This window comes from Cyprinodon tularosa, unplaced genomic scaffold (assembly GCF_016077235.1).
Source record: "Cyprinodon tularosa strain WSP-4 unplaced genomic scaffold, ASM1607723v1 ctg454, whole genome shotgun sequence".
Classification (NCBI taxonomy): domain Eukaryota; kingdom Metazoa; phylum Chordata; class Actinopteri; order Cyprinodontiformes; family Cyprinodontidae; genus Cyprinodon; species Cyprinodon tularosa.
In genome coordinates this window covers 391,865-404,463 of record NW_024039179.1, presented here as the reverse complement: position 1 = coordinate 404,463, position 12,599 = coordinate 391,865, and the positions used below count along the sequence as shown (strand labels likewise).

The 12,599-nt window shown below is 36.8% G+C and overlaps 1 protein-coding gene across 1 annotated transcript in view; it reads right to left on the bottom strand.

The window, feature by feature from the left end:
- LOC119793525 (alpha-1,6-mannosylglycoprotein 6-beta-N-acetylglucosaminyltransferase B-like) overlaps nt 1-6,359 on the bottom strand; it is a 141,220-nt gene extending 134,861 nt beyond the window's left edge. Inside the window, exons 1-2 of the mRNA XM_038300727.1 lie at nt 5,949-6,359; nt 3,032-3,144 (exon numbers count right to left, since the gene is read on the bottom strand). Of these exons, the coding sequence (XP_038156655.1) occupies nt 3,032-3,144; nt 5,949-6,016 (181 nt within the window). The 5' untranslated portion in view covers nt 6,017-6,359. The remainder of the gene's footprint in view (nt 1-3,031; nt 3,145-5,948) is intronic.
- Between the last annotated feature and the right edge of the window lie 6,240 nt (nt 6,360-12,599).

Here is a 12,599-nt window from a genome sequence, read left to right as displayed (position 1 = left end):
AGCACCTTTCCATACATGTAACTACATATTTATCCTGGTTGGCATTAAATTATGCAATTATGGTGACGAAAGTACTTATCTCTAGCTTTAAATAATTAAAATGAGCTCAACTACATTGTATAAAATAATAATAACCTTGCTGAAGCATTTGATGCATTTCAATTCATTCCATTTCATTGTTTGACATAATTACCAGACAAGCTAAGAACAGTCTGGCAAAATATAACTGTACTATGTTTATATGTTCTTTAGTTGTGTCATTGTTTTAAGGATATATTATATAACATACAGGTTGAATAAAATGCAAACATGAAACAAAAAATTACAATAACTATTTAAAACTCTAAAGCTGAAAAATGTGCTGCTGGATGTAGGGCAGGGATCCCATTTCCAGGAAAAGATGAGTGATATAACAAAAAACTGCAAAAGGCTTTTTTTTTTTCTCAGCAAAGTAGTTATTAAGCTTTTACACAATGTAGTTTAGTACGCTTTTCATAAAGCACAATAGCATGATGACGCAGATGTATGAACTGTATTCATGTAAAGATTTACAGGAAACCGTGCCCTAGTTTATTAGATGTACTGACAATTTTGAAAGATTATTTATTTTAAATTAAACATCTTACATTATCAGTTTTGGTGACACTGTTTATCCCCTGGCAACACTCCAGGCATTCAAAAGAATCTGACAAAACAGTAAGAAGTTATAAAAGCAAACCTAATCATTCTGAAAACTGCAAGTATTTCTATTTGCCAGTGTTACGCTACATTTAAAAGGAATATCTATCTAATGTCTGCATCAATTATGGAGAAAAATATCACCAAAAGCTTTATTTGGTTGCTCAAATAAAGCAACATTTAACATTTGTATTTAATATTTCCATTTAATTTTATGAATTTACTTTATTCTTATTATTCAATGGCATTTGAAGAGTTTGGTTTGATTACTGAAGTTTTAGGCTTATTTTCAAATCTATATATATTTAAAAAAAACACCTATATGTTTATTTAATTATTTTCATGTTGATGCTTCTTATGTCCATAAAATATCAGTGTTCCTATTCCTGTTTCCAAAAACAGAAGAACTGTTTTATTACAGCAAACTGTGCTTTAAAGTATTTAGGAAAAGTATAAAATATTCTGCTTTAGATGTGATCAGTCTTTTTTGGTTTGAACCAGTAAGGATCAGTCAGTCAAGACTCACTAAAAAGCTGTAAAGTAGCCCTTTATTTGCACCCTAATAGGAAACAGATGCCAATTCTCCCATCTCTGGCTGCTAATGTTTATCCATGTATGATATTCTAGGTGCTCACAAATTCTTCCTGCTTCTGTTTCTTTTTTTTTCTATCACGTGAGTTTTTTTTTTTCTTTTTCTTCCAATATTTCATTTAAAAGTTGGGGAATAATTTTAACAACTGAGAGTGGATAGCTGGCCCAACTGGCAGTCCGTATTAGTTGAATTTGTAAACACAGCAAGAAATGCTCCTTATCTTACTTAAAAATGAGTCTCAAACAAAGATGTAACATATAGCTTTATCACAATACTCAAAAGCCATCAGTAGGCCTGAGGACAAATAGCATGACTCACTGGGTCTGTAGCGATCACTGCCTGCTCATTTATACATAAATAAACTGACAACAATGCAACATGCTGCCAGCAACTGCAGCTCTTGGATGGATGATGTGCGATGTTGGATAGAAGCATTGCTGCCTTTCGTTTGCCAGCTGGGATCTGTCGCAGAGATTGACAAACAGAGTCAATATTGTGCCAAGCAGCAATAAAAAGGTGGGAGACCACAGTCCAAAAAAAAAACAACAACAGCGGCTCCCCCAAATGGCTCACGCTGCAGCGGTTTGTATGCAGAGGCACATAGTGAAAACATGAAGAACGTGCAAATAAACCTAAGTTTCTCTCAGGGATGGGTGTCAACACCTCTTTGTTTTCTTTGCTGAGTGTCTGATTTGTTGATCTCTGAGAGAGCTATTTTGGTATTACTTTTAAACCAGAAATGACAGCCTGTAATATGCAGCCTTAAAGGATAAAAAAAACTCTTCAGTTACAAGCTTTCAGATCTATACTTTGGGTCTATAATTATAAAGATTAATATCTCAGCTCTGCATGGGCTGCTAATTTTGGAGACAATTCATCTCTCCATGACTGAACTGACAGCAGAGGTAAAATGCTCCCTTATTGTTTTAGTTTGTCAAAACAAAACTTTAAAAATATTAATAATTCTATTCATATATGTGGTTGTGTGGGTACTCATTTGTTACTAATTTCCTGGGAAAATGCTACATGTGGAGATCAGTTGACTGGTCCCGATAAGGAAAATAATTTTTTTAATAGTTAGGGGTTAGACTTAAGTCTAAGGTGAGAATTCAGTTCAAAATAGGGTATGTATGTTGGTAATGGGTAAGGTAAAGGTAAGGGTCTGGGTTTCCACATACAAATAAATGGAAGCTCATATCAAATCTCCATTATATATGGAAACACAAGTGTGTGTTCTCTTATAGCGTTTGTTGTACAGTGAGTCATTTCAGGTGGCAAGTTACACAAGGCAACTACAATTAAAAATAACTAGATTTTAGGATTTTAATAGTATTAGATTTAACAAGGTTCAATAAAAATGCATGCAATTTATTTTCGAAATCTCTAAAAGGCAACATACAAGTTTCCTTTCATAATCATGCCTGCCTATATTCCCGCAATATGAGGTCACGACAGCAATCCAGGCTTCAGCTGCAAGTATTAGTAACAAAATGAGTCCAAATGGGCAAGAGCATGGTCATGACATGAGGGTGAAAAAAAGAAGATAAAGGGTTTGATGAGGAAGGGAAAAATGCCTCTCAGGGCAATGTGCCCCCGCAGTGACTCCCTGATGAGAAAAGTGAACAGGTCTGTCAGTTGGCTTGCAGCAATCAAGGCAGCTCCATGGATCTGTCAGCGTGTTTCCAACCTGCTCATTACGAACCCAGGACACTGCTTGGCTGGAGTCACCCTGCTACAAGAGTTCACTGAGGTGTGACTTACCTTCAGCTCGTGTGGTGAACGGGGAGTCTCCTGGTCGCTTGGCTGAAAACTGGCTCCCGAGAGAGGTCATTAGAAAGCAAAGGCTGAAGAAGCCGACCCCGACCACAAAGATCCTGCAAGAAACAAACAAGGAGGCTGATCAGTTTAGAAAATTAGCAATTTAGAAGGTAAGAGTAGGAAAAGGAAGCAACAAAATAAGGCAGGTGTCATATCCCACAGCTTGAAAGCTCAAGTAGAGCAAAACATAAGCTCCCTTATATCTGGGTGTGGATTCATAAACATGGACAAATTTCTCTACCTTCATATTGCAACCAAGAGGCCGGAAGCATTGTGTACTCGCCTGAGAGACTCATTTTAAATGTACCATTATGTTAACAAATTTTCAGCATCAAACTGTGCTCAGTGGGTGATACCACAAAATATGAATCCAAAGATGAATGTGTTCAGTGCTTTACAGAAAGCAGCAAACATTTGCCTACTTCTTCTTAAGTGGTTTGGAGTCATTTTCTAAAAACGGGCCCGCTGGAAATCTCAGGGGGTCGTGCTGGGAAAAGGTTTGGAAGCAATCCTATCACGAGGCAAAGCTGCAGGATGGACTGTCACACTTCTGTTGCAGACCTCATTCCTCTAAGACTCTACTTTTTTTTCATATGGCAGAAAACTGACACAAGAGAGGGTTTAACATCTGCATTAAAATGCTGAAATGCTTTTTTTCTCTTTTTGTAGCCTATATCATGTCTCTGGTTGGAGCTTTGGCTAATCAGCCAATCAGAAATGGTAGAGATATTGAATCGATTAATTTGTTTTGCATGGATCAGTCTTTACAAAATAGTCTGTACATTTTCAATTGTGACTAAAGAGATACAAATTCCCCTCATTCTGCCTGACATATCCACTATGAAGCATGTTTATTAGTAACTTTTTCAATTTTCAACCAAGATGTCCTAATCAGATCAAAGAATTTGGTAGGACTTAGCAAAATATTTCAGAAAACAAGCAAAAGCCACCAAAGGGTTAAGTCTTAAGAAATAGAAGAAGGGGAAACAGGTGTGTCACTTTAGATGGTAAAGAAAACTTAATGTACTGTAAGCATGGACCGATATGCTGCTGAGAACTTGAGACTCTCCTGCTCTACCTGCTTACCAAAACAGACACCTTCAAGCTTGACTGTAACTTCCATTGGGCAACATAAACTAGCCAAAGGGCTTCTGAAAAAAAAGTTATGGTCAAAGAAGACAGAAATCAAGCTATATGATCACATCAAGAGGCCCTATTCTTTGCTCCTGTTAATGCATATCTATCAAAATTAAGTGCAATGTTTCCTGCTGAGGTCTGAGCGCGAAACACAAAGTAATTGTATCAATAAATTTCTCCTAATTGTCTTTTCTCTTCTTGTGAGTTTTTCAGATTGAAAAAGAGTTTAGCAATAAAAAAGGATGACTTCCTCCAAATTACTGTATATTTAGAAAAAAAAAAGGGTGGCTTTTATATTAACATTAAACTACATCTTCAATGAGCAAGTTTTTGAAACTTTAACCAATTGAATATACCACTAGAACAAAGATTCCAAGCAAACATCAAAACTTTTTTGGGAATAGATAGGAAAGGCTTATATTAGGCTTGTGGATTGGTGCCAACCTAAACTCGATTGAAAAGTTCATGAATAATGCTTTCCAGCTCAGTCTGTGTTGTTAAAACAAACCACTTTAATTGAGCTAAGTGGTTAAATATCAGAACAATGTCAGGACTTTTTGAGCATTATAAAAAGCATGTTGTGTCTCTGGAACTTACTAACAAACCATCAAAATAATAGTGGTGTTGAATGTTTTATATATATATATGAGTCTGTATGAATAATGTTGACCCTATGTGGATCAGAGTAAAATGTACAATAAAAAAATAGCGATCTACTTTTATTTGAAATAAGTTATTTTTATATCAATAATGACAAAGGTTCTATAAATAGGTCCTACTGTAATTTTTACTGGACTCCATGTTTAATGCCCATCATCTAAAAAGGAAAACACAGAAAGATTTGAATTCCCACAGGTAACACCCCCTGATTGCGACTCATGCAAAGCTGAGAGCCACAAAGTTTGGGTCATCTAAGCTCAGCGTTTTAATGATATGTCTGCTTGTTTGGCTCTCTCTCTCTTCCCCAATGCAGCTGCTTGGGGAGTGAAGGACTGGAGCTGAGTAAGCGAACCTTAATTGTGCAGTAGCTTGTGCCCTATGGTCCCAATTCACCCAATTTTGCAAGTTCAGACAATTTTCTGAACTTGCAGAATTTGCTCCATTGAATAATAAATCATCACTAATAAGGAGATGTATATATATTGTTACTATTTTTCAAGGCTGCACTTTTAAAAAAGATGAAATTGTCCAGAGAGCAGTTCCAAACGAAATTTCTTTTTGTTTTACACTTGTAAACGTCTAAGTCATGTCTTTCAATTCTGCTTAGAAATATCCATGCACAAGAGAGGTAATTATGTTTAAAAAAAAATAATAATAATTAAATTTCACAAAACAAGAAGTTACTTATTGTATTAACAGTTTTCTTCATACAAAATGTATCTTCAAACATGGAGATTTCTTATTGTTTATTAAAATATATACATATGTCTTTTCATTTAGGTTCAGCAAAAACATTGCTCGATAAAATATGTTAAAAAATCATTCTTCATTGGTGATGTTATTAACTACATTGTGACACATTGTCTCTAAATGTGTTACATTGTATCACATTTAGAGATCTATGTATTTTCTCTCCATATTTTACCTATCAGAAGCATGTTTACATTTTTTAGACGTATTTTCTATACAGAGAGGAAAAAAACTGTAAAAATAAATCACATATTTTTATATCTATCCAGACTATGATGCCTAATAATGATATGATTGTGACTCTGAAACTCACCTGAATGGTTTGAAAGTGACAGGGCATCTCCTCACCATCATGGAAAGCTCACCGACGCTTATAGTCATTTTCCAACAGCGAAAAAAGCCTCAAACCCGTCTGTCATCCCGTTCATCTGCGCTTCAGATCGTGTCAAAAGCAGTTCTTAAACGCGCTCCTGTGGAATCTGCGTGGAGTGGAGTGGGATCTTACACTTCGCTCCCCTGGAGAGACACGCTCGGCTGTCCGTCCGCGCGCAACTTCAGCTCAGATCGCTCCCAACAGGGAGACTGGAGGCAGATATGAGTCCTTTCATGAGTTAGGAGTTAAATTTCAAGACAATAAAGCGGCTGGAGCAAAACGAGGCAAGGCTGCTGAGTTTAGTGAATTAGACGGTGGATGAAACACCGACTTTCATGTCTGTGGAAGCGGAGCTGCAGCTCAGGTACTGATAGCGCCATCTAATGACCAGCTCTGGTAACTAAAGGCGGACTTGTCACCTAATAAGTTCTACAATCATAATGAGTGACATTTAAAAACAATCACAGATTTGGAGTTATACACACTAAATGAACTCTGCAGAAAAAAATTTAAACATTTCAGGAATTCAATTCAGTTCATTTGCGCTAATTCCCATTACATGTCATTGCAAGACATTTTACAGTTCAACCAGATCATACACTCAAAATGATTCAAAGTTTTCTATCTAAGGAAAACCAGTTGATTGCATCGACTCATTGACTCGAATGCAATCCCTCACACTAAGCATGCTTGTAGCGACAGTGGAGAGGAAAAACTCCCTTTTAACAGGAAGAAACCAAAAAGCAGCTGTAAAGGGCAGCCCCGTCCAGGAAACACACAGCCAGACAGACGAGCTCTGAGCCAACTCCCATGTCATAGGATGAAGAGAGCACATCCAGCCAGTCACGGTCAGAGAAACAGGACTACACTGGAAAACAGGCCGATCACCAGCATCTATAAACAAGAGTGTTGATGGAAGCAGCACAGCTGATATTTCTCTACAGGATGGTGTCATTGCCAAACAGGAACAGACGAGGCAAAGCTACTATGAGAAAAAGCAGAGAGAGCATAACATTAGAGATTGAACTAACAGATTCCGCAGAGTAGGAGAATGGAGATAGAATGAAGCAGAATGATGAAATGGGGGGCCCTATGTCCTCCAGCAGTCTAAGCCTACAGCAGCATAACTATAGAGATAGCCCAGGATAACCTGAGCCACTCTAACTATAAGCTTTATCAAAAAGGAAAGTTTTAAGCCTAGCCTTAAAAGTAGACAGGGTGCCTCACGAACTAAAACTGGTAGTTGGTTCCACAGGAGAGGAGCCTGATAACTAAAAGATCTGCCTCCCATTCTATTTTTAGAAATTCTAGGAACCATTAGTAAACCTGCAGATTGAGAGCGAAGTGCTCTGTTAGGAACATAAGAACAATCAGATCTCTAATATAAGCTGGAAATTCGAGAAGGAGGATTTTAAATTCTATTGTAAAAAAGAAGGAAGCTCCAGAGACAAGATTTAACTGACTCAATACAAAATTATCCAAATTACTCCTTTTAAATCTAAAAATAATATAACTAAACTTTTTGGCTGTTGGTGTTAGTGGTGCAATATAGTTAATTACTTTTATTAAACATACAACTACCTAGTTTATTCAGAGCATTGCAAATAGAGAGAGCCATGGGTATAATGCAAACCAATTTGAAGAAACCTTTGGGGATAACATAGGCTCCATACCATTGAAATTAATATTCAAACTATACTAATTAAGTCTTAGCTTTATTATGGCCTAAACAGAATGAAATTCATAGATATTTCAACCTACTGGAGATTTATTTCTCATATATGATCACATCAAATATTTGGAACAAAAATGAAAGGTAATTGGGCAAAGGGAAACTAACCACAGTATAATTGTTCTAAAATTGCTCACACAACTGAGGGAATCATATCAAAGCTCCTAAAGTGCCCACAGAGTTGCCTTTGTATGTAACAGTGTGGAGCGAAGTGCTGTTGTGAGTGGCCTTTTAGCAGAGGAAAATGTGATGTTGCCCTGTGAGATGCTCCCACTAGCTGGTAAACATGATTTGAATGAAACTCCTGCCAACAGGATCATCAACCGGGCATATTGTTCAGATGGCCATCTAATGGACATACTTGTTTGATAAAATAAAATGTTGGATTGAATGTCATTTCAGTAAAATGTTGAATAGGGCCAAATGAGTGCTCCTAGTGAGTTTTTATTTTGTTGAGAGCTAAGTATGAAGGTAAATATGTGCCAAAATGAACGTACTTGTGAATTTAATGTGAAAACTTGAGAATGCAATGTGAGAATGTGTACCACAAAAATCTGAACTTGTATGCCAAAATGTTCTGCTGTAAAGAAAAACCGCACACACACAAACTGAATTTGAAGTTGCACTAAAAGACATATCAGGCAAGAACATGTAAAAAAAAAAAAAAAAATTACACTTGTCAGTCCAATCTTCACCTGAAGAGGATTTTCACTCAAATCTGATTTAAATGTGAATGCACAAAAAAAAACCATTTACTGGTGTGTTCATATAGTTTTACACAAATAAAATTACAGCTGACAAATGATTATTGATAGTTTATTTGTAATTATTATTTTTTTGCATATGTTAATCTTGCATTACAACCTCAATTTAGCCATTACAGCTTCTTGAATCTGCTGCTTCAAGAACACAAACGCGCTCTCGCGAGACACAGCACGTTGACACCGCGCTTTGACTTTTGTCACATTCCTTGCGAACGAACTTGTGTTTGAAGATGTGAGAGCAAATGTGTGTGTGTGTGGGGGGGGGGGGGGGGGGGGGGGGGGTTCTATAGGCCAACCAATCACAGGCTGCGTCTCAATTCGCAGGCTGCGTACTTGGGAGGACGCCTTTGGAGCACTTCCTGGTTACGACACGACGTCATCACGTTTACCCCAAAAACAGCGCCAAACAAAATCCGACAGCTCGAGAAATACGGAAAGAAGAGGGTGTGGTGGATGGTCGTTTGGTGCATGGCGCGTGTTTTGAAGCTGCTTATGGAGAAATGCCTTGGGCCGTGAGTAGTGAGGAAACAGGAAGCGATTCTTGTGGGATGGAAGAGGGAAATAGTGACAATGAAGGTTGGAAGATAGCAACATCAAAAAATGAGAAAAAGCGGAAAAAAACAGAGATCAGTTCAAGGGGAATCTAGTTCAGAACAATCCAGTGATGATCATTCCATACATTCCACAGCACAAAAAAATGAATTCAAAGTCATATTCAAAGTCGTTAATCAGGCAGACTCTTTTACAAATTGGAATCCGGTTCACTTAACAAAAACCATCAATAAACTTGTCGGAGAAGTCAAAGGTGCCAGAATTCTGTACAGTGGAGACCTGCTAATTAACTGCAGAGACAGCGCCCAGCAAGGCAAAGCAATACGGATCAACAAAATTGACGGGATAAGAGTTCAGTGCAGCTTAATGGAGAACAAAAAGATCAGCAGGGGAGTCATTGGAGGAGTTCCTCTAAAAATTTCTGAAAAAGAGATTCTGGAAAACATAAGCGTTGCAAAAGTAAAAGAAGTAAAACGGTTAAAAACAACAAGAAACGGAGAAAGATCTGACAGTTTATCTGTGCTAATTAAATTCGAAGAAGAGCAATTACCAAGCAAAGTATTCATCGGTTACATAAGCTATAATGTCAAAATCTACAATCCTCCACCATTGAGATGTTTCAAATGCCAAAAATTCGGTCACATTGCAGCAGTTTGTAAAGGGAAACAGAGGTGTGGAAGGTGTGCAGGAGAACATGAGTACGGAAAATGTGGAAAAGAAGCTAAAATAAAATGATGTAATTGTGGTGGAGAACATACTGCTGCCTATCGCGGCTGTGAAGCAAGCAAAAGGTCTGAGGAAATTAAAAAAATGAAATTTGAGCTCGGAATAACCTACGCTGAAGCTGCAAAAAGGATCCCATCTCAGTCAGAAAAACCCAAACCTACAGTTCAACACACAGCAAATTCCAAACCTCAAGAGAAATCTCTAAAAATTGATGAAGACTCACTTATTGTTAAAAAGACAAATTTTGTTCTTTTCATGGTAGAAGTAATTAATTGTACTGCACAGACAACAACAAAAACGGAAAAAATCAAAATAATAGTGAAGGCTGCAGAAAAATATCTGGACATTAAAGATTTGAACTGGGAGATGGTTGGAAGTATGATGGGAGGACCGATGGGACCATCAGAAACTGGCAGAGTTAAGATGACCTAGAGTAAATTAAAATTATATGGGCAAATGTGATTTAGTATTATGTTGGTTTAAGTTACACAGGGTTTTTTTTTTTTTTTTTTTGGGGGGGGTGAATAGTTTCCTGTTTTCTTGCTTTACTCCATATCAGTTGGTGGCGGTAATGCACAATTCACAAGTCTGCCAACCGCCATAAAATCCCATAAGAAGAAGAAGAAGAATACGGAAAGAAACAACAAAAACAAAAAAATAGATATGGAAATTTTTTTTATGATTTTTTTATTTACTTGTTATTGGAGGAGGAGAGTCGCTTTGACGGCTTCGGCGGCAGCAAAACCTGCGACGGATCTTTCTCAGGCTGGCAGTGCGCAGTGGAGAGGTAAGATCTACCTGCTATTATTCTAACCCACAGGGGCCTGCTAATGATCACATGGGCGTAGGTTTGCATAGGGACATGTCCCTACCAAAATTTTGGAAGGACCTATTTGTCCCTACCAATAATTGGATGTGAACAACATGTTTATAATTTACTATACAGCAGCCGCTTCTTTTCCTCTCGCAGCTTCTCTGCCTGGTAGCTGCAGCTGCTGCTCTTTCCTGTCCCTTTCACATAGCAGTGCATCAACTGTGCTGCGCGGTTTAACTCTCTGATTATTCTGCCTTAAGTTCCGCCTTCTCTCTTTCTGATTGCGTGTTTTCTAGTCTGTATGTGCGCGCGCGCGGGTGCTCGGAGCGCGGAAAAAAAGACGCTAAAATAAATTAATATTGGGCTACGAAACTAGTCCGAATTAAAAAACTTATTATCTACGCTAAAACAGGCGAAAGCTTCTGATTGGAGTTCTGTAAAGAAGCAGGAGAGAGTTTTTTGATTTGTGGAACTTGAGAAATGTAAGTTAACAACGTTAGGATTTCTTTTATTTTATCTTTTAATCAGATAGCCAAACGCTCCTTAAAGAAGATATTTTATGAAATGAAACCAGATGAAACAGAAACGTTTAAACGTTTCCTTTGGAGGAGTTCTGGTTGTAGAATATTGACAGACAAAAACTTTTTTTTTTTTACTTCTTAAATGCAAAATGTTTACATATTTTTTTAAATCTTGGTATAATTCCTGCTCTAAGTGGGTCGCTCTGTCGGCTAAAGGCACATTTTAGTGGCCCTATACTCCAGTTTACGATTAATCAATTACTAAATTAGTTCACGATTATTTAAATAATTTGTTAATATGATTAATTGTTTCAGCCATAGATAAAATACATGTAATTAGCTACACAGAGTAACTACAGCCCAGATGTACAACTTCTAATATTAATACTTTAAGTGCTCAGTGTCAGTTCCTCTTCTAGTTCCAGTGCACATGTAAATACAATACATTTATTTGCTGTCCCTTGAATGTATTATTTTGCATGATCCAGAGAGAGCATATTAGATAAAAAAAAATAAGAGTGGGTTTTACCTCTGCACAATTCTCTATCTTCAGAAGAAAACACAGGATAAATCCACATATTATAAACTATATTTGGTTAAACAGACACTGTCTTAGTAGCAGGTAAATTTAAATGAAATCCTTTTCAAAGTGGAAGAAGTCCTAATTCCACATTCATCAGAGCCAGTGATGCTTTAAATATTGATAAACAGCATCTAGTGCATGTAGTGCTTATAAGATTTGTGTTAATGTAGTAAGAAATGCTGCTGTTCTCTTTAAACAAAATGAGCCCTGGAGCTCACATTAAGCATAAAAAAGAGCATGCATATTTTTGCAAAGGACCAATGAAACTGAAGAATAGTGTCCCTACCAAAGTTGAAATCAAACCTACGCCCTTGAATGATCAGAATATACCAGCTATTAAATAAACGCTTGTCAGCAGATTGATGAATATGTTTAAATATCAAATTTTATATTTATTTTTAAGTTTGTAATTTATTTGTTTGTAACTTTAGTAATTTGAATTGAATACTTAAATGTGTACAAACCCTGTAAATAACTGACTTGAATAACTACTTTCACCATTACTAATGTTTTGTTGAGAAGCCAAACTGTTGAGAAATAAATCATTTTTTGTCTAAATTGTTATCCCCTTACTGCCTGATTTTATTTGCAATTATATATATATATAAATATATATATATAAATATATATATATAAACATAATACAGGAAAAAAATAGAAATATAAAAACGAAAAAATAAGTTAAATAGTGGATCTAGATTAAGTAAAATTTAATTTCTAATAAATCATGTAATAAAGATAGATGACTGAATAAAAATAAATATTTTTGTCTATTTTTTTCTACAGGTCAAAACGGCATGTGCTGTCCTGCACAACATCTGCCTGGGAGCTGGTGATATCACAGCCCCAGAGGAGGACATGCCAGAGGATGAGGAGGGGAGAACGTGTTGGAGGCAGTC